Genomic DNA, 22,462 nt, shown 5'->3' with positions numbered 1-22,462 from the left:
AACCTGAGGGTTACACAACTGATGTTGTATAAAAAGTAAGATCAAATTGTAAATAACTATGTTAATTTTAACAAAATATAATGATAATTTGTTTTACATACATGTCGTATATTTGTTGAATTCATTTCTGAACCCTTATATCTGCAGTCACAGAAGTTTTCAAGGAAATTGATAGCATATTAATTTGGATTTTTGTTAAATAATTATTATTGTGTATGAAGTTGGATTGATGAAAAACTGTTAGAGATCCTTTTATTATGGCATTTCAATAATATTAGCACACTAAAAACAAAATTTTAAGTTTTGTAATTTTGATCTGAGATCTATAGGTTAAATCGGCTCTTGTATGCATAGTTCAAAGCGTTCTGATATTCATAATAAATCACTACCAACACTGATCGATGATGTAGAAGTTGGGTTTAAAGCAGGGAATGTCTTCAGAGGATGTTGATCCCTCCAGGGAATGTTTTACTCCAATAATTTACAAATATTTACTGTAGTAACTGTTGAAGTCCTCTCTGAAAACAAAGATAAAAAAATTAATTTAACAATTAAAATATAGAAATTCATGAAAGAATAACAAGTTTCAGTTGCACAAAAGCCGGTTAAATTAATCACGGTTAAAATTTAACCGGCTTTTGTGCAACCGGCACTGGAAGTTTATTATAGTAGAACCTCGTTATAGTACACCCATTTAAAGGTCCAACCTCGATAAAATACACCCCGATTTAGTACATAGGTACCTCTTAATAACACATTTTTTGAACGGTCCCTTGCAATGTATCATACCGAGATAAAATTTTTGAATAGAATCAAGGTGTTTTAGGCTGAAAATAGGACAAATCTAGTAGCTAACCTGTGGAGTATGATACAAAGTTTCTCATAACATTACACTTTCATAAGTCATACACTAAAGGGCCCCATACACTAGGGAACTTGGATCGGCAAACTTGGTTCTTGCGAACCATGTTCCCCAGTGTATGTGGAAAATTGGCGCACCGCGAACCAAATTCGTGACGAATTGGGTCTCCAATCTGGATCAAAAACTTTGTTCGGTTCGTCCGCCAGGGCGATATATTCTATCTATATATATTCAATATATTTTCTTCCCACAGCAGCTGCAAACTTTGAAACACTCATCTCTAGACCCCGAAAGACACTGAAGTAACGAACGGTTGTTCGCTCTCCCCACTACAGTGAGTGGACAAATCCTACACGAACTTGGTTCGGCGAACCAAGTTCGCTGATCCAAGTTCCCTAGTGTATGGGGCCCTTAATTGACGTTAAATAACTTTATTAAAATTATCAAAACCAATATAAAAACATGAAATACCCTTTAATTAAAAACATTTCAGACAACTAGTTTCGGCTACTTTGGCCATTTTCAAATATAAAATATTAAACTTTAATATAAAAAAAATAGCAACACTTAGTTTAATTTAATATTAAAATTTGAATATGGCCAAAGTAGGACGAAACTAGTTTGTTTGAAATGTTTTAAATAAAAGGGTACTTCATGTTTTTATATTTTATTATTATTATTATTTTTACAATGAAGCACAGATCGGGAGTGAAAAACTAAGAATACCTTGTACTATTTCTCTCCCAAATTTAGATAACATTAAGAGCCGGTTGCCGAGCTCGAGATTTGGCTAAGTTATAGACTTTAAACAGCTGGAGTCAGAAAATTGGCTTTCCGAAACGGGGCTTTCCGAATATTTCAAAAAACTAGAAAATTAAACACAAAATAAAATAAAGAGAAAATAGTGTAAAGTTTCAGCTATTTAGAATTATTTAGGAATGTCCAATTTCGTCAAGGAAAAACGTTTCCAATTATAGAAATGAGAAAATAAAAACTATGAATGACTACTGTTATAAAAGCTGCGACTACGCCCCGTTTTGGAAAGCCAATTTTCTGACTCCAGCTGTTTAAAGTCTAGGACTTAGATAAATTCCGAGCTCGGAAACCGGCCCTAAAAGTCCAAATGAGGTTATGCCTTCTAGATTTATTGTTTTTAATAACAAATCGACGTATATCCTATAAGAATATTCGAACACAATTAAAGCATATTGAATGAAAAAGACTAAGAAATTGTCAAAAAACCACTGATTTATTGATAATTAGGAAGACCGGTTTCGGTTATTACACCATTGTCAATCTCTGATAAACTAAAACTAAATACAAGAGCAGCAGAATTGATACTAGTAGGCGAGTACTGCTATTGGTCGAGGGCATGAACGCCTGCCATTGGCCTAGCTAGACAGTCTCCTCCCACTCAACGGTGTGACAAAATGGCAGCTCAAGCAACAGAATCGCCATGATAATAAAATTTACTTCCAGTACAAAATAAGAATCAAGAAAACAAGTGTGTAATGACAATGGTGTAATAACCGAAACCGGTCCTTCTAATTATCAATAAATCAGTGGTTTTTTGACAATTTCTTAGTCTGTTTCATTCAATATGAATAATTACCACAATATCAACTTCTCAACTACACAAAAAGTGGACAATTAAAGCATTTTAGGCTAACAATGAAAGTTTTGAATGAAACACTTAGTAGCTAACCTGTAGAGTATGTTACATAGTTTATCGACTCCCTCCTCTCGTCCCAGTGAAGCAATAGTCTTTAACAGAACAGCAAGCAGTGCGGTGAACTCCTCATCCAAGCGAGCTATGTTCTGGCTGAAGCTCTGGTTCTGTTTCTCCAGTAGCGAATCTTCAACGCTCTGAAAGCATTCAAATCAAATCATCAACAAATAATTATCAAATTCATCATTGAATATACTTATTAAAATTGGGGTGTGTGCGAATATACTTATTAAAATTGGGGTGTGTGCGAATATACTTATTAAAATTGGGGTGTGTGCACATAGAGAGCGGTCAGGCAATCATATATCCAGAGTTGTTAAGGCTGTGCAAAGGCTAAAAATAAACTTTCTACTGGTGATATTTTTCAAAGTTTTTCGATTTGTAAATCACCAAGCTATCAAAATGAAAACGTTTTCTCAGGAGAACATTTTTTCCAGATCATTACTTTTTGAGATATGAGCGCTTAAAGTTTCAGTTTTTGGGACAGAACATTTCAAATTCGGTAAGAGATAAATCCATGAGATTTAGAGGGTATTAATGGTATTAATGATTCATGGTATTAATGATTGAATAAAACCAAAAATTTTTGAAAGTTTAATTTATACCAAAAATAACTCAACTAAAATCTATTTTTGGTAAATTGAATTACTTTCTCAAAAAGAATAGTATATTACGCTACAAGCGCAGAAAGTTAGTGTTTACGGTATGAGGATAGTTTCCCGGGCGAGGCTTGCCTCGCCCGGGAACATGTTATCCGAATACCGTAAACACCTTTCTGAGAGAGTCGCGTACGATATTTTTCGCCACACTAAAGGTATAGCTGACGCCAAAAAGTTAGGCGGTTTCGTGGGTCTCTTGTGCCTTCCAACAGCTGATTTTGTCAAGTAGAGTTGTCATCTAGCTTGGCAATAAATAGATGCATTGCAACAGCTGTGAGTAGGTTATACCATGAAGCCGCCTAACTTTCTGGCATCAGCTATATAAGAATAATAAATTGAATAAGAATGTTTTATGAGGGGGGGGAAATTTGATGTCCCATATCTCCAGAACCAGACGTCATAGGGTACTCGAAGTGGGGTGGAAATTTCCGATCTCACCCTCCCGAACACAATGCACCATATGGCATAGTTGTCCAAACACATTTTCAAAAAGCGGCCGGAAAGGGTACTCTTCTGGCCTTAGCCGGAAAGAAACCTGTTCTGACGTCAGACGAGAGTCGTCTGCAAACAATGTCTTTCAGATCTACGTAGGGACTGGAAAACAGCTGCTTTCTGTGCAGTGTGGTGAAAAATATATTTTTAGAAACTTTTTGTTTTATGCAATCAACAATACCATAAACAATTTATCCTCTAAGGGCCGGTTTCCGAGCTCGGAATTTAGCTAAGTTCTAGACTTCAACTGGCTTTAAACTCTGGAGTCAGAAAATTGGCTTTTCGAGTCAGAGCGTTAACGTAGTCGAGGACTTAAATAGACTCTGGAGTTTAGAGATCACGTTAGACCCTAGTTCATAATTTCGCTTTCTGAGCAAAGGACTTATAAGTCCAGGACTTGAATTAGATTATCGCCTCTTTCCGAGTCAAGAATTTGTCAAAGTCCAGATTAAGATTAAGTCCAGGACTTAAAACAGCGTGATTTTAAACCCTTTTAAAATTATAATTAAAAGTTTAAATTCAATGTCGCACTTGCAATTTGCTGAACGTAGTGTCCCACGTAACAATTGATTTCCGGACCGGGACGTACATTAGCCAAAGGGGCTAAATTAAAGCGATTTCGAAATACGCGCTTGGGTTGTGATTACAGAAAATCCGATCGAAAAATAAGTATCAACGGCAAATGCACGCTTCTAATATTGTTCCAATGCATGATCGCGACTGAGCATGTCGGGAAAAAACTTTATAGTCTGACCTCTCAAACGAGACCAAATTTTTCTCTACTACGACATCAGCTGACTGAATGGCGTTTACCGGCCTTAAAAGAGAAGTGTCGCTGCTGCACCGGCATATTTCAATTTGAAGTGAGTAGTTCACATTGAATTTAAGTATGAATTTTTGTAATGAAACCTTATTTGAAATAATTATAGTTGATACGCAGCCTATTGAATTTTATTTACACAAAATTGTTTATCAACCACTTTCGATGCATCTAATCAATGCTACAGTATCGAATTGTATTGATGTAGAATTTTAAAAAATATTTATCAATCACAAAGAACTAGATAGACTACAGTGAGCACCAATATCAGCCTCCTCTAATAAGACAAATATTTACAAGACAAATCAACCATATAAGCGGATGTGAATATTACTTATAAAGTGATAAACATAACCTATTTTTGGACAATTTCTATCCAAATTTGGAAAGGAACAGTTTTGCGCTTTAAACCTGTTGTTCCTTTCCCAATCATTCATAGTTGAGAATTATATTGTATCCATCAATGTAGAAATGAATAAATGCATATTATGTTACCAAAAAGCTTTCACTAGAAAAACTAGTAAATATATTGTTCAAATAAAGTTTTGAGTCATTTAATTGTTAAATATTTGGAAACATTGATAGGTATATTATCGATTAATTTGTTTGTTTACACGTAAAAAACATTCATTTGAAAAATCTGAAATTGCAAGACAAGCATTCAAACTTGAAAAATGCTCAAATCTATAGAAAATGATATAGAATTTTATGATTAAAAATACATTCATAAAACAAATATTTACATACAAAACTATGTAAAAAAAAATCAAGACTGAAATTACACAAAACCTGAGATTATTCAAGTATTACTAGAAATTAAAATTGAAACTAAGTAGCATTAGAAACAACATCATAAATGAAACATAAAATATAGTATGTAAGTGATTCAATAACTTGTTCATTGATCAATCAACATTGTTCTAAAATAATCAACATTTATTCACCTTTTTTGTTCACGGCAGTAAACCAAATTTCATGCTATAAAACAAACATTACTATAAAAATTAAAGCTTATAAAACAATTAAACAAAGGGAGAGGGTGAGGGTCTAGCTAGCAACATTCAATTATCTATTATTCTTCTAAGTAAAACACAAAATCCCAGTTGCACAAAAGCCTGTTGATTTTATTAAATGCCACGAGAACCAATCAGAGAAAGTTTTTTTCTAAAAAAGAAGGCTCCTCTGATTGGTTCTCGTGGCATTTAATCATGATTAATATTAAACAGGCTTTTGTGCAGCTGGCACTAAACAGCGGTTGCACAAAAGCCTGTTAAATTTCAACAGTGATTAATTCTAAGAGAACCAATCAGAGAAGCCTTCTTTTCAGAAACACCTTCTCTGATTGGTTCTTGTGGCATTTAATCATGATACAAATTAAACAGGCTTTTGAGCAAACGGGCCTAAATAGCTCAATAAAATAGGGTAACTAGAGAAAATAAATTGAAGTAAAATAAAAAAATAACACTAGGGTCCAACTAGAAGCATTCATCTATTATCTATAATTATTGTTCGAAAGTATCTATTATCTCAGCAACTTATCTATTATAATCTATTCACCTCAAACTCAGAATCTGAGACTTGTTCGGTGTCAGGGCTGAGCATAGAAGTCAGTTCTGCATCCATGAAGTATTTCTGCATACGCTGTTCATTCATTGTTAGTGCCAGCATCAACACATAGTACTATGTTATTACAATAATTACGCATCCCTCCATTCATAATTCACAAGCCCCTTACAAAATATACAGGTTTCATTATGGAATAAATACACTAGGTTGGATAGAAAACAATTGTTGCCACCCTGGAAACTTTTCACAGAGAGGGACGTCAAATTCGACTTCCATTAACAAAGCAAAAATGTTGACTATTTCTATAAGAATCTTAGTTTAATAATTGTCAATTACTATAGTAAACAGAGTGTACCACAAAAGTATGATGATACTTTTTTGTATATTGAATGAAAAAGACTAAGAAATTGTCAGAAACCACAGATTTATTGATACTTAGAAAGACCGGTTTCGGTTATTACACCATTTATCAATCTCTGATAAACTTGTATACTTTTTTAGTATGATCATACTTTTTTGATAATACACAAAAGTATGATGATACTTTTTTGTATACTTTTTTCGTATGATGATACTTTTTTAGTAAGATCATACTTTTTTGATAATACACAAAAGTGTGATCACTTAATTAACCCCTATATAACGTTTTTCTCATATTCTCATAGTATTTCTCATAGAAAAAGTTTTTCATGCTATGAAAACAACATCGAACCTTGAAAAAATAGAGAAAAATCGGTTTGAAGTTTTTGATTAAACGTGGAAAATCACCCTTTTTGAACCCATAATATTACCACTGTGTTTATCACTTTTTATACTTCGTATACAAATGTATTTGTAATAAAAAATGTTCATAATACAAAAGTATTTTGTAATCTAGTACAAACGGTAAGTGCATTATTAACTCCAAAATGTGAAAAACCAAGTCTGTTCTTAGAAAAACATCACATCCATTTCCCATAACCCACTATCCGCTTCTATAAAATAAACAGTTTTTACGCAAAACGGTCAGACTTTGGCTCAACTCACACTCACGCGACTCAAGTCGAGAAGATACTGCGACTCTAGTCTCTTCTCGACGCAGCATGTGTTTTCAAATGGTGACACTCAGACCAGTCGATTCTAGTCTCGAGAATGTGAGACTGAGTCGAGCGTCGACTCGACATGTTGGTCGAGCCTCGACTTGAGTTGCGTAGTACCGTGCATTTTTAATGAAAGTGAGGTTATGTTTGATGAAAGTGATGTTTTATCACTTTAGATAAGACAATATATTCATGATAATTATTATAATATTTGTTACTTGCTAAGTAGTGAGGAATCAGGTCTTACATTTTTATTTATAAAATAAATTAAATAGTACTCTTTAAAATAAATAAAATATTAAAAACAAGAATACAAATTGTAACGTAACTTCTAGTTTCGGTGATCACACCATCTTATATTTTTAATAAAGTGAGGTTGGAAAATGGAGTAGCATGGAACTGAAGTAGTGACAATGAACAAGAAAGTCGTAAGGTCGAGAGACTGGAGTATCTTCGACTGGAGACGTACGATTTGAGTCGAGGTAGTGTGAGTTGATGAGCCTTTATGTGAAATTTACCGATAAATCCAATAAAACTTGTAAGCAGTTTGTAACTGCAATTGCTTTCAAGAAATTGAAAAATATGCTGGAAAAGTTTAAATATGGTTGGCTTGATCATTTGGGTGATTTTCTTTCAATGCAGATTGCAGAATAATTTTCAAACAATCTTTAAAGAGCAAAAAATAAACTCAATAAACTTTCCCTCTTATCTCCTTCGCTTCTATTTTACATTCTTCATCTTCAGGTAAAGTAGTTGATTACTACTTAGTGTAGCTTCAATATGTTTGTTTCATTTTTCAGTAATATCTTATGATATTATTATGTTCAATAATAATTGAAGAAATTACTATTCCACACGCTACGGTTAAGGCGCTGTTCGGTACACCTTTTTTATTATTTAAATTGCATATTTTTTCAATATAATTGTTAAGATCATTATAAGAGTGAGAAAAAGTGGCAACTGAAATTTTTAAGTGGATCATAAACAGTACTTCTCTTAAAAGAATTTCTCTTAAAAATTCAAAAAATGTATCTTTCCAAACTAAAACATTTTATTCCCCATATCGTTCATAAATAAAAAAGTATCATTTTTTGTAAATTCGATAACTTGTTTATTTTGGTATTAATCGCGAAAAAACGCATATTAAAACAAAGCCAATGATATTCTGAATGTATTAAAAAAACTCCAATGGAAAATTCGAAACCGTTTATGATCTGGAAAGAAAACGGAATTAGCACTTTCAACAACCCATAACTCGCTTATTAGACCACTTAAAAATTTCAGTTGCCACTTTTGCTAACTCTTATAGTGATCTTGACAATTATATTGGAAAAGATTATCCAATTTAAATAAAAAAAGAAAAGTGTACCTAACAGCCTTAATCCGAAAGACTTCCTCAATACGCCAGGCCTGAAGAAAAATCTCACAAAAAGGAAAAATACTTACAGTTTAGTCCATATGGAATATGAAACATTTCTTTAAATGTTGAAATATTTCTTCAATGTTGTTTTCCATCACGAACTGCTTTTTATTTCATCACTTTTTGCTATTAGAAAAACGACTAGCAGTCAGATATTTTACAATAAATGAATTAATCACTCACTGTGACAACGAGATCTTTCGGCAGGTCCGCCATTTTCTTGGTTGTCAACGATGGCGGGCCTGCTGAAAGATCTCGTTGTCCAGTGAGTGATTAATTCATTTTATTGGAAAATATTTGACTGCTAGTCGTTTTTTCTAATAGCAAAAGTTGATGGAATATTTCTTGAGGAAGTCCTTCGGATATCGTACCATTACGAGTCAAGTCGTCACAATGACTTTGGTATCTCGGAATATATCATCCCAAAGCTTGCAAAACTTGGCGAACCATCAAAAGTTATATGTGATTGATTGACATTGAAATACATTGATTCAACGTAATTATTATTAAACGAAAAATTATTCTTACTGCTTTCTTCTGAAGCTTGAAGAGTGTAGGTGACATTGAGCTATTACCCCACAATTGAATACCGTACGCTAAATAACTATAAATATGAGCATAAATATACATTAATTATCACCTCATGCCTAACAATATTTCTTAGCCTACGTAACATAAAAATACCCTTTGCAAGCTTGCCACATACATCAAGGATATGAGCTTTCCAATTAAGATTGTAAGTTTTGATGAAGTGTTAGCCTTATAGTGAGGTCCAGGTTATTATGGCAGTGTAGGAAGATAGGAGAAAAGGGTTGCCAGATCTCAGCCTTGTCACTCAAACATCTGATACTGGTACATCTGATCAATTTAACTGTTCATTATTGCTGAAAATAGTTAATAATATTTTATTTGTCAAGAAAATATATTTTTTTTAAGATGTAATGATGAATTTTCATGATTGAGATCAAATATTTTGTCAATTAGTTGAATTTCTACATTGTTGATAAACGGTGTGGCAACATCGCAAAGCGTGAAAGAGGTAGCGCCATCTGCTTTGTTGAATGATAGACAAGGATAGCAACACCATTGCAAATCACACACTGCCATTATAAAGTGGACCTCACTATAGAAATTTAAAGGAACTGAATTTTTCTAATTTTCTGTTGAAAGTGAATTGTAGGTCTTTAGTTTTAAGCTTGTTTAGGCTAAGAGTGTTGGCAGCACACCAATCTTCAATTTCTTTTGTACAACTCTCAGTTGTAGTGTCAATAAAACTTTCATCAATGCCACTCACTAATTCTTAATCCTAAGTCATCTGCAAAAAGGTATGGGTTTGCAGCATTCATTGATGAAATTTGGCAAGTCATTGATATAGATTATAAATAGAAGTGGCCCCAGTATTGATCCCTGTGGGACCCCAAAACTTATCCACTTGAGACTTTACCATTTTCAATTAAAATATTGTAACCTGTTGCTGAGGTAGGAGCCAATGAGATTCACTGCTGCCCTGTCAAGACCATAGCATGATAGCTTATCACATAGTTTTACATGCTCCACTGAATAGTAGCGCTCATCGAATTTCAATCTAGCTGTTTACCCTGTTGTCAATATTTACAGTGGCAGAAATCTTCGGGTTGAATTACAGCATTTAAATTGGATTTTCGTTTAATAATAATTATTAATTCATTAGCATTTGAATAATTGCAATATTTCAGTAATTTCCATTATTCAGTTATTTAAGAAACAAATTAAATAACATATTAAATAGATAAATAGAATACCTGAATAAAAGTCACAGAACTCTAGGCAGACGTTCATGAGTCTGCGAATGGTCTTCAGCAGAACTGGATTCATAAACATGCAGTCCTTTAGACAGCAGTTCAGGTAGGACCAATGTTCTGTCAGCACGTCATCAATATTGCTCACCTTCAACAAATTTGACCATTGATAGGAATTAGTTTGATTTGAATAATGCTAGCAAAAATGTTATCCAATTCTCTCATGCTATACCAATATTGTAATCTATAGATAATAGTATCTTACATGGACGGGAAGGGGCCTTTTGCAGACGAGAATGATGTTTCTAGTCGAGGCGTTAGCCGAGACGGGAATTTCATCCCAGCACTGCAAAAGACGTTCACGTCCAAGTAACGTACACTATTTTTTGTCATAATAATAATCTAAAGAATAATAATTGAGAAATAGAAAACATTACCTGCTTGTGCTGAAATTACTATAAGCAGTGTATGACATAACCTAGTTTACGAATTCCGAATCAGGAATTTTGTGGAAGTTGACAAAAATTCCACCTGGAGCGCTGAAGGTGGTTTTTTGTAGCAGTTTTTCTGTTCCTATTTTGGAACTAGGAGACATACTCGATTTATAATATTTTGTCACAAAATGTTTATATTTTTAGATTTTATATTTCTATTTATATAAAAAGTAGCCCTAAAGAAAACATACAATATTATTAGTTTGTATTTTCTCATGCAATAGGCCGCTGGATGAAAAAACCAAATCGGACAAAGTAATGACCCTGGGAGTAAAGCTGTGATTACACCAAAGTTATTAACAAAATGTTAATAACTTAATCCTTATAGATTCTATAAGATTGAACGGAACTTGACAAACACATATGTTCATCATGTGTATGATAAGTTATGTTTAATCTAATATAATCTATAAGGATTAAGTTATTAACATTTTGCTAATAACTTTGGTGTAATCGCAGCTTAAGAGTAAGTGAGTAAGTAAATATTTATGACCATTAAATTACAAAAATAATTTCTCCAAATAATTAGTCACTTATTCACATCTTTCCGTTTCACTGAATGACCCTATATTTCTTCTGCATTCAAACATTATTAACATTTTGCTAATAACTTTGGTGTAATCGCAGCTTAAGAGTAAGTGAGTAAGTAAATATTTATGACCATTAAATTACAAAAATAATTTCTCCAAATAATTAGTCACTTATTCACATCTTTCCGTTTCACTGAATGACCCTATATTTCTTCTGCATTCAACAGTGAATGAGACACGTTTCTCAATAAATTAACATTTTGAAAGTTTGTTCACCAACCTTCTGCATCCGTTCGAGAAATTTTAGCCACTGGGGCTCAATGACCTCAGCCATCATGTAGTACTCAAGATTTTGTGTGAAGAAGAGCATTCGCTGGCGGAGGGAGAAAGCACACAAATAGCCGCTGCCCTCACTTCGCGGCAACAGTTTAACAGCCTTGTCGCAGATCCACACCCTGTCAAAATTGAAATAAATCACATTAGGAATAGAGTTTTGAGAAATTTTTTATTGTGTCTATTCAACTAGTAAGAACGGACATAAGCTACGTTACAGAGAGAATTATAGAAAGTTTCAACTCCACAAGCCCAATGTATAATTTGTTGATGCCTCAGCAGTCATATATATTTTCGCCACACTGCACAGAAAGCAGCTGTTTTCCAGTTCCTACGTAGATCTGAAAGACATTGTTTGAAATGAAAATGGAATGAAATGAGATTGTTTGCAGACGACTCTCGTCTGACGTCAGAACAGGTTTCTTTCCGGCCTAGGCCGGAAACAGTACCCTTTCCAGCCGCTAACATGGAACTAAGAAAGGTGATCAAAAAACAGCTGATCAAAAACCTTTCCATTATTTGTGTTCATTATTCAATAATTAAAACATTTATAATAATATCATCTTATTGTCATTTGAAAGAATAAAAAATTATAAACTCAACCTCCAACATAATTGAACATCATCTTTTAGGTTATTTAGACAAATCAGAATAAAAAATAAAAATACTTGGACAATTTCCTGATATTCAGATTACCTCAGATTTGCAAGAGCAATTACCTTCCACTTCTGCTTTTGGAAGTGCTTAGTAAACAACACTATTGTTTATTTTTGTGTGTGGCGAATGATAGCTTCGCACCACGGGCAAAAATGTTTTTCTGGCTCTCAATCTTTTCTAGTCCTCGGCCTACGGCCTCGGACTTGAAAACCGATTTCGAACCGGAAAAATCTCATTTTCTGCTCTAGGTGCGAAATATACTATTGCCTCAACTGTAGGTATATTATCAACCTGGCTTGGAGAATATCAACTGTGGAAAACAGCAAACAATGCACGCTATGATTTTTCAGGAAATTGCCACTGTTAACACTATTGTAATCTATCATTTATCACAGTTTTTGACATTCATAACTTATGATAAATTATAGCATAGAATTATGATCATCCACATATATATATATAAATATTTATTATATTATGTAATAGTATGAATATTTATCGATTTCAAACAATATCTTTGTCAGTCATGGAATGCATGATTAAGTACATATACAACAGCAAAATGACGAGTTAATTATCACATTTCATTCAAAACATAGACAGCAATATGATGACCGTATTGTAATAGTGGCATTATCATTAATTCACTTCAAAAATATTGATTTCCTGAACTGGTAATGGAAGCTGAATAAATTGCTGTAATCAACTTGGTTGAATCTCAACAATTTTAATATTTAGAATTAGATAATTAAAAAGTGAAAATTTAGTTTCAGCGCACAAAACAATAGACAAAATTGAATGTTTCGAGCGCCATAGTTTAATAAGATGCAACTTAGAAAACAGTACTATTTTACTGTTTACTATGGTGACATATGAATGAAGAGAGTCAGCCCCTTCCACAACGTCAAATCTAATCGCAAATGCAACAATATGCATCAATGGATTCGCAATGAAAGTGGCTACATTAATTATTTGGCTCACTTTCTTTTAAAATTACTTGCTCCGAAGTTAATCGAAGAAAACAAAAAAAAATTGCAAACCCCCTAAATTTATACATAATATTATTTTATCAAGAAAACTGTTTATTTTATTGAAAAAATGAATAGAACTCAATAGAAATAACAAGAAATAGTGAAAATAATGATGAACTGACCGACACAAAGAGCGTTCGACGTGTTTGCAGAACAACAGCTGTCGAAAGAGCATCTGGTAGCTGGCGATGACGCGTTCGTTGAAAATCAGCGACAGCGGCCATTTTGACTGGATGCTGAACGTCACTGCATCCAGTGCGGTCATGTTCTTCGAACTGTCCTGATGTTTGTACTCTGAAAAATAAAAATGATATATTTTCATTCCTCAAAAAACTTGACCTTCTAGTCGTGACCCTACTTTTTTCTGACGTTAGTCGTCCCAGGGACCCACTTCTTTCATATTGAATATTTCAATATATTTTAAGAGATAATGTTATTCTATGATTCTAATATTATGTCCAAGGGTTTTTGATGAACGCAACGAGCACTTATGCGAAGAATGGAATCGATCTTATTATAATTATAAAAATAAATTTAAAAACCTTGCATTTTTAGGGTAGTGAAAAGTATCGTTTAATTACTATTTTATAAATAAAGAGAACAAATAACAGATTAAGTAAACAGTCACTATAACAAATTATAGTGATGAATACTATTATGGATCTTACATGCAACACTACTAGAAAGATAGGAAAAAAATTGGAAGGCCATAGTTCCCTCTTAGGGTAGTTTTTACCCTACCCTCAAGTTCATGTTGCACAATCTTTGCAAAACTTATGAAATTATAGTGATGAATACTATTATGAATCCTAAAACTTACATGAAACACCACTAGAAACATGAAAAATAAATAAAGTCATATGAAGTTCACTTTTAGGGGAGGTTTAGTATCCCTGGGATCACATGATGTTCATTGGTTTCACTATCATCCAACTCAGGTACGCTAGTGAAAATTTGAAGTTTATTGATGGAGGCATTCGAAAGTTATCGTCGAACATTATCACAAAACCATAAACTGACAACGACTCGAGCGTCAAGTGAAAGTAGTAAAAATATACGCTCGTCCAATTATTTTTCAACATAGGTGAAATTGCATATTCCAAGCAACTTAGGGCCGCCGCAAAGTAGACCCACGAAAAGCAACCCACGCCGTGGGATGTTTTGTAAACCATTGCTATAGAATTATTCATAATCAATCAGCTGACAAGTGGATTATTCATTTCATGTATTACACAGATGTCTAGAGAAGCCTAGCAATGGTTTACAAAACATCCCACGGCGTGGGTTGCTTTTCGTGGATTAGCGTAGGTCTACTTTGCGGTGGGCCTTATTCTGCCAATAAACGATCTTCTGGCCCTAGGCCTGGTTGCACAAAAGCCTGTTGAATTTCAATCATGATTAAATGCCACGAGAACCAATCACAGGAGCCTTCTTTTCTAAAACGCCTTCTCTGATTGGTTCTTGTGGAATGCAATCATGATGAACATTTAACAGGCTTTTGTGCAACCGGGCCTTAGAATAGTTAAGCGTTGTCATTTCTAAAGCTGCGTACAGACTTGAGCGTCACGAAGAGGCGCATTTCACTTTCATCAGCTGATTATAACTGTATTTGCACAGAAACAGTAACATACAGATATAATAAGCGTAGCATCAGCTGATTAAATGTGAAATTCGCGTGTTCGTGGCGCATACGTCTAAAAAGTGACGAAAGTTTAAAAGCGTAAATGTAAATATATTGCTCGAGGGTGTATATGCGTATATGTTTTCGTAATTGAATAACGTATGAATGTGCAAGTGCACGTCAGATCATGCATGAGCCGAAAAACAAAATTTTGAAAAGTGTCATTGGGATGGTTGTGACTTGCATGAAGCTGCTCACACTGAGCGCAAACCGCAAGTGTTCAGTGTTTGTGTTACTATTGCTCTTCCCAGATTTTGCTTCTCATCTGCACGCTTGGCCATGCATAAACAAGCTTGAACTTGCACATCTATAGATGCATACAGATATACATGCCTCCAACATGCTCCGCGCACGCTCCGCCCTCGCTCCGATAATGAACGTTAGGGGAGATGTTAGCTCTTCTCGCTTTCTACTCTTGCTCCCCGGTCGATCATCAATCGATCTGCTCGAGTGACGTTCGATTGCGGAGCAGAGCGAGAGTCTGTACGCACCTTAAGGTATACCTAGCATATGCTCAGTCAGTCTTCCAGTATGGAATAAGGGTGTGGGGTGGCGCTTTCAATGCACATTTAAAAAAATTGAATGTTATTCAAAAGGGTATTCTCAAGGCAGCCTTGGGAGTGCCCAGACGATACCCTAGTCACCAACTTTTTCTGGAATTTGGAGTTATGACAGTCAGACAGCTATATATTAGAAATCTAATTAAATATATCAGCAATCATAGAGATATCTTTACACTGCATCAAACTAATTATATTTTCAGATCTGCAAACAGATATATTGTTCCTCGAACTGACTTAACTATATGCAGAAGACAATTCAACTTTTTTTTTATGATTTTTTTTCAACTACATAGTAAATAAACTAATAAATATTATTCCATAACATTTTATAAAAATAAAACCCTCTAAAGCACTTAAAACAAAAATTGAGAACTGGATCAAGACCGAAAATTTTGTAGTCAAAATATTTTAATTCTAGACATTCATCAATATTCTTTATTATTATTATTATTCAATTATTTCCTCCTTTACTATCTGAAAGATGTCTATCAAACTGAATTCAATTTATATAATGTATACCTGCACTGATTCAAATTAATTATTTCCCCCTTTACTATTGAAAGTTGTCTCTCAAACTGAACCCAATTTAATAATTTTATCCTGCACTAATTTCAATTCTTGATAATATCAAAATGAATATTCGTTCAACGAATATATTTTGTTTACGTTTATGTTTATACTATGAACTACTCCACTATCATGTTTTTTCTTTTTCTTTTTTGAAAGTGTATGCTAATTTTTTGTTTGAAGTGTTTGCTATTTTTTTTTTGTTTCTACAGTTACTTTTTTCTATTTTTCTCAAATTGGAGTGCTTACTGAATGCTCGTTGCTAGCGTACAAACTTTGTTTTGCTGGTAACGTCAATATTATATATTTTATTATTATTTAGTTCCAATAAAAGCTTTTGTATTTTTGTTAGTAAATTTCTAATATATGAAACTGAATTTTGTTTTCCATTTTTTGTTTTGTGAATCTCGCATTCAATGTGATCACACCCTGAAACGTCAGTTTCCCAAATTGTAATCGACAGTCGGTGAATTACCTTTTTCCTCGTCGGTGGATATGGACAGTATCTTGAATATCTGGAAGGGCAGCTTGTAGGGCAGGAGGACAAGGGTGATGTCGTCCTTGTAGGGGTCATGCTTGCCAAGGGAGGTGCGCACTGTCAGCTCCATGAGGGCCTGCAGCCGGCTGGGCGTGGCCTCTTCAATAGGTTTGCTCAGCTCGTCCTCGCACAAGTCCATCAGCTGCACTATGAAGTCACCCTGTTCTAGCAGGAAGTAACGTTTCACCGATCTGAAACCATAAAATACAAAAATCTGGTGTTGCGCACTCACACAACTTTTCTTGCCGTTATGAAAATTTCCATTATAATTTCAAATCAATCAGCTGACGAGATCTCTTCCAGTGAATGATTTAATAGAATCAACCAAGGTACTAGTAGTTCTGTGAACAGTAGACCTCATGCAGTATTCTCATCCACAAGTACCTGATTGAAACTAAAGACCTTATGGAAATACAGCAATAGACTGGCTTTTCCACACATCTGTGTAATCACTTGTCAGCTGATTTATGATGAATAATTCTATAGTCTGATTTTTACTCCAATATTGGCGTATGAAGGAGGCTCCTTTTTCCTTTTTTATTATCCTTGAAATGCAAATTTTCCAAAAACCTTGTATATACGTCGACGCGCAACTAAAAAGGAACATACCTGTCAAATTTCATGAAAATCTATTACCGCGTTTTGCCGTAAATGCGCAACATTTAAACATTAAGAGAAATGCCAAACCGTCGACTTCAATCTTAGACCTCACTTCGCTCGGTCAACAAAAATCTGGTGTGGCGCACTCACACAACTTTTCTTGCCGTTATGAAAATTTCCGTTATAATTTTAAATCAATCAGCTGACGAGATCTCTTCCAATGAATGATTTAATAGAATCAACCAAGGTACTAGAATACATTCTAGGTACATTGGAATCTACAGTTACCTCTAATTAAGTTTGCATTTGATTTGAATAATCACATTTTCTCGAATTTCGAGCTTATTTTCAATATTAGGTGAAAATGTTACTGAACATTATTTATAGAGATTTCCATGCTCAATCTTTACCACTTGAAACTTTTCGTTTGAATTAAATCTGAAGCCTGATAATTGAAAATCTAAAATAAAACTTTGCATAGATGGCTCCTGAAATTTTTACAGATATGGGACTTGTGGCAGTTGATAGAGCTTATCAACGACTATTTTAGGTATGAATCTGATCAAAATCGTTGGAGCCGTTTTGATAAAATCGATAAAAACCCTGTTTTTGATACCATTTTAGCCGCATCTTGAATATTGCATTTGATCGAAATTGTTCGTGTCGGATCCTTATATTGTAATGACCTAAAGTTCCAAATTTCAAGTCATTCAGTTATGTTTTTATCTCATTCTCTCATTCGTAGGTTGGATTGTACCTTTAAGATTAAAGTTGATTCCAAAAGTCAAACATGTTCAAATGGTGAGAAGTGATCATGCATGCAGTACGAAAATAATTAAGTTCTCTGTTATTCTTCAACCAATCTCAATAAATAAGTCCTTGAAATCTTGAGAAAATTTGCTAATTTTATTGTCTCTTGTAAATTTTTTGTTAATTGAACGGTTTTCGTGAAATTTGCCATCAAAAATTTAAAATGGCCGCCATTTTGAAAATTTACATCGAAAAATTTTATTCTATTTATTAAAGTTGAGTCTTCATAGCATAAATATTCATGCCAAATTTCAGATCAATACAACATTTCGTTCTTGAGATAAAAATGTATAAGTGAAAGAAACAAAATGGCAGCTATAAGGATAACCGCTGAGTTTTGGACACTTCAAATATGACATTTGTAGTCTCCTATCATCGAGGAACAATACCCTAAAATGTTCGACACTACTTCTGAAACACCCTGTATAAATCTTTATTGGTAAAGATTGTAATGTAAAATTTTCAGTTCAATATTACAATCGAATTTTTATTTTATATTTGTTTGCTTTTGAAATGTGAATTTGTGTTTGGGAATAAATTTTCTTAATTTTAAACTTTATAAAACAAAAACTCTGGAAGTCAAAGTTCAAATTTTTAATGAAACATGAAGACCCCAAAACATAACCTATGAACTTGAGTGTTGATAGGAGATGACATACGGTAATACGGCAAGGCAGAACATCCGAAAGGGACTCTGCCGATAAAAGCCATAAGAATAAATGAATAGAGAAAATATAGCATAAGAAGATATCCATGGGTATAGGTATTTGTTAACTCAAGTCGATTACTGTTGACTACTATTTACTGTTTTGTTGGGGTGAAAGTGTAAGAACAGCACACTATGAGAGACTACCAGCGTCACATAGCTTCACGAAAAATAACTAATAGCATGATCGGCTTGAATTAAAAATGAAATTAGGGGCATAAAAGCCCTATACCATGGGATATCAACTTATGCTATCTTTTCTCTATGATTTGAGTCGGTTGATAGTAACCAACTCGAAATACTTTGAAAAATATCATTAGTAAAGTTTCAAAAAGCGTGGTGCGCAGCCTTAATTTTTTTTTTTTAATTTATTCATTTAAAATACAATGAAATTACATAAAATAGATACATATGAATAGGCTCCCCGCTTGGATGACAAGTCCGTGTGCGGGGAGGAGTCGCATAAAGCAAACAATATTCATTTTATAATAACTATGTATTTATTTATGAAAACAAGAATATGTGGAAGCAACAGATCAATGATCCATTTTGCTTCCATTACATTAATCGTTTGAAAAACAAAGAAAATTTGAAGTGCAACTAAACAAATTGATATTGGAAATAAGAAATTAAATGTAGAAACATTTATGATGATGATTATAAATACATTAATATAAAATGCAATTACATCAAGTGACTATACAATCTTAAGTTCTGCACCAAATACTAAAATGAAAAATGAGTGAAATGAAATAATACTTAAATAATTAAAGAAAATTTGAAGTACAACTAAACAAATTAATATTGGAAATATCACATCCAACAATATGGAGAAAACAAATTAATTATATACGGTAGGTAATTGAAAAGATAAATACGTAAATTATAATTTAACAAATAAAATATATAGATATACTTCAAGTGAAACTTTGGGTTGATTTTGATAAAAAACATTTTATTGAGAACTATCCGACAGCAATCCGACATCAATTGCTACAAGACAAGTCAATTCGATGTTTATTGTTAAATCAATTCAGTACCATTAAAGCTGGATTTACACCAAAGTTAAAGATTTACGGTTTTGCATTCAATAATTTTTTAAAAAATTTTTTTTTCTTTTTCTAATCTATTGGACAGGTTCTTAGGACATAATCTTTGCAATTGAAATATTTTATCTGCTTCTGTTAGCTAAAAATAGGGCTTAAAAAGTCACTTTTTTGAAGCAGATGGTACACATACCCTACAAAAACTACTGGTCAGAAAAATTTGAGAAAAATATGCAAGTCTCCTCTTCTATATAGCAAAAATTACGTCAACTTTGTTTTTTAAAATCTGAAAAAATTAAATTTTTATGCATTTTAAACTCCTTTTTCACATTCAATTCGTTCAATAGACTTCAAATTCATAGCAACTTGTAGCGCTGTTCTTGATGAATAAAGTTGATGCTTAAACTTCTTTTATAGACACAATATTAGCCGCTGGTATGTGTACCTTTAAAGCACGGTTTTACGCCTGCTATGCTCGGGCAGCAAGTGAATAGTACAGATAGTACAGCTGGAGCGATCTAGTGGAATTAGTTTGTCACTAGAGCTAAGCGCTCGACGTTAACAAAATGTTAATAACTTAATCCTTATAGATTCTATCAGATTGATCGGAACTTGACAAACACATATGTATGATAAGTTATGTTCAATCTAATAGAATCTATAAGGATTAAATTATTAACACATATGTTCATCATGTGTATTATAAGTTATGTTCAATGTAATAGAATCTATAAGGATTAAGTTATTAACTTTGATGTAAACGCAGCTTTACTTGAAGAAAGAAACCAGAAAATAAGTTAAAATAATTAGAATAGTATGAGTGATGAACCAACCGTATTCTACCGATTATGTCGTATTCTTCAAGCAGTAAATTCAACAGCTGTTTACTGGCTGACTTGTAGGCCTTTTCAATGATATTAAGGTAATCCCGCCCTTTCAAGCTGTACACCATTGTTTCGATTGGGAACACTTCACATTTATTCTTGCCAGGAGCTAGAAAACAGAATAATTCACGATAAAGTTCTGTAAAGTCGTCTTTAAAAGTGTAGAATAGAATAGAATTCTATTGATAATTGTTAATACAGAGAGGTCCACATTATAATGGCAGGGAGGAAGATAAGAGACCAGCGTTGCCGATTCTATGCCTGCCACTGCCTTCTATAGATTAACAGAGTCTGGCTCAAACAGCACTCTGGTTTGTGGACTGTATCAATTTACAAACGAGAATATTTTGAGGTTGTCTGGAATCGGGTGCACAATAACATATGCCTACCTTCATGTCCAAATCCTCCTTGCTCACTACCTTCGAAAACAAAGCCGTAGTGTATTCGTGTGACGTCAGCACAGGTAGGGTTCCTACACCAATAGAAACACCAGCTGATATAGATCAGCTAAAATCAACGAATTTTTATTGATGTGGGAGTCCTACCTGTGCTGACGTCACACGAATGCACTACGGCTTTGTTTACGGAGGTAAAGCATTCGTGTGACATCAGCACAGGTAGGGTTCCTACACCAATAGAAACACTAGCTGATACAGATCAGCTGAAATCAACGAATTTTTATTGATGTGGAAGCCCTACCTGTGCTGACGTCACACCAATGCACTACGGCTTTGTTTACGGAGGTAGAGCATTCATGTGACATCAGCACAGGTAGGGTTCCTACACCAATAGAAACACCAGCTGATATAGATCAGCTAAAATCAACGAATTTTTATTGATGTGTGCTGACGTCACACGAATGCACTACGGCTTTGTTTACGGAGGTAGTGCCTTGCTTCCGGGATCCCAGGTCCAGATCACGATTCGAGACGAGAAGAGTAGCACACAAATATTTATCACTTACAATAAATCGACATTGAGAGAACCGATCTGTTCTCTTGGGTTGACAGTTGGCAACTGGCGCAATTATGCTATGCGCATCACCCTTCAATTTCCCCCTCCACCACACACATGCCAGACAACTACAAGGGAACATCGATACTGGATTGAGCTTGACAGTAAATGCAATAAATATATTAAATCACGTCCGAACACCGGTATATTTGATCTAATAATAATGTAATTGAATAAATAAATATTGACAGATCATCCTTGTTAAAAATAGCTATATTTTATTCCTGAAAAAAGCAATAAATGAATAAGTTTCAATCTAAAAAAGATTACATTTTTATAGTTGAGATTCAATATTCCGTTAATTGACTATATTTCTACTTCTACATTTGAAAACGAACTGGCTACTACGTTGCGGAGCTAGAAAAGAATAGCGCTATCTGCTTTGTCGAATAATAACACGGATAGCAACACCAATGTTAACCAAATACTGCCTCACTATAGTTGCGTTCTGACCCAAGCACTATATAACTATGTAAATTGACTGTGTAAAACATTAAGTAAATTGACTGTGATAATAAGTTTCTATGGTTTTAATTTGTCCACGATTGATTATAAAGGTAGGTATAGATTAAAATTAGAATAGACTGTATAGACTGTGATAGA

General features: G+C 33.8%; 1 protein-coding gene across 1 annotated transcript in view; it reads right to left on the bottom strand.

Moving 5' to 3' along the window:
* Positions 1 to 221: 221 nt before the first annotated feature.
* The window catches only part of LOC120350048 (gamma-tubulin complex component 2-like), a 36,153-nt gene continuing 13,912 nt past the window's right edge, over positions 222 to 22,462 (bottom strand). Inside the window, exons 7-13 of the mRNA XM_039422101.1 lie at positions 20,795 to 20,954; positions 16,737 to 16,990; positions 13,573 to 13,744; positions 11,710 to 11,884; positions 10,409 to 10,553; positions 2,568 to 2,728; positions 222 to 518 (exon numbers count right to left, since the gene is read on the bottom strand). Coding sequence (XP_039278035.1) covers positions 2,721 to 2,728; positions 10,409 to 10,553; positions 11,710 to 11,884; positions 13,573 to 13,744; positions 16,737 to 16,990; positions 20,795 to 20,954 — 914 coding nt within the window. The 3' untranslated portion in view covers positions 222 to 518; positions 2,568 to 2,720. The remainder of the gene's footprint in view (positions 519 to 2,567; positions 2,729 to 10,408; positions 10,554 to 11,709; positions 11,885 to 13,572; positions 13,745 to 16,736; positions 16,991 to 20,794; positions 20,955 to 22,462) is intronic.

The sequence above is a fragment of the Nilaparvata lugens genome, chromosome 2, assembly GCF_014356525.2.
Source record: "Nilaparvata lugens isolate BPH chromosome 2, ASM1435652v1, whole genome shotgun sequence".
In the NCBI taxonomy this organism is placed as follows: domain Eukaryota; kingdom Metazoa; phylum Arthropoda; class Insecta; order Hemiptera; family Delphacidae; genus Nilaparvata; species Nilaparvata lugens.
Note: the sequence above shows the minus strand (reverse complement) of the source record. Positions and strands in the feature narration are given on the sequence as shown.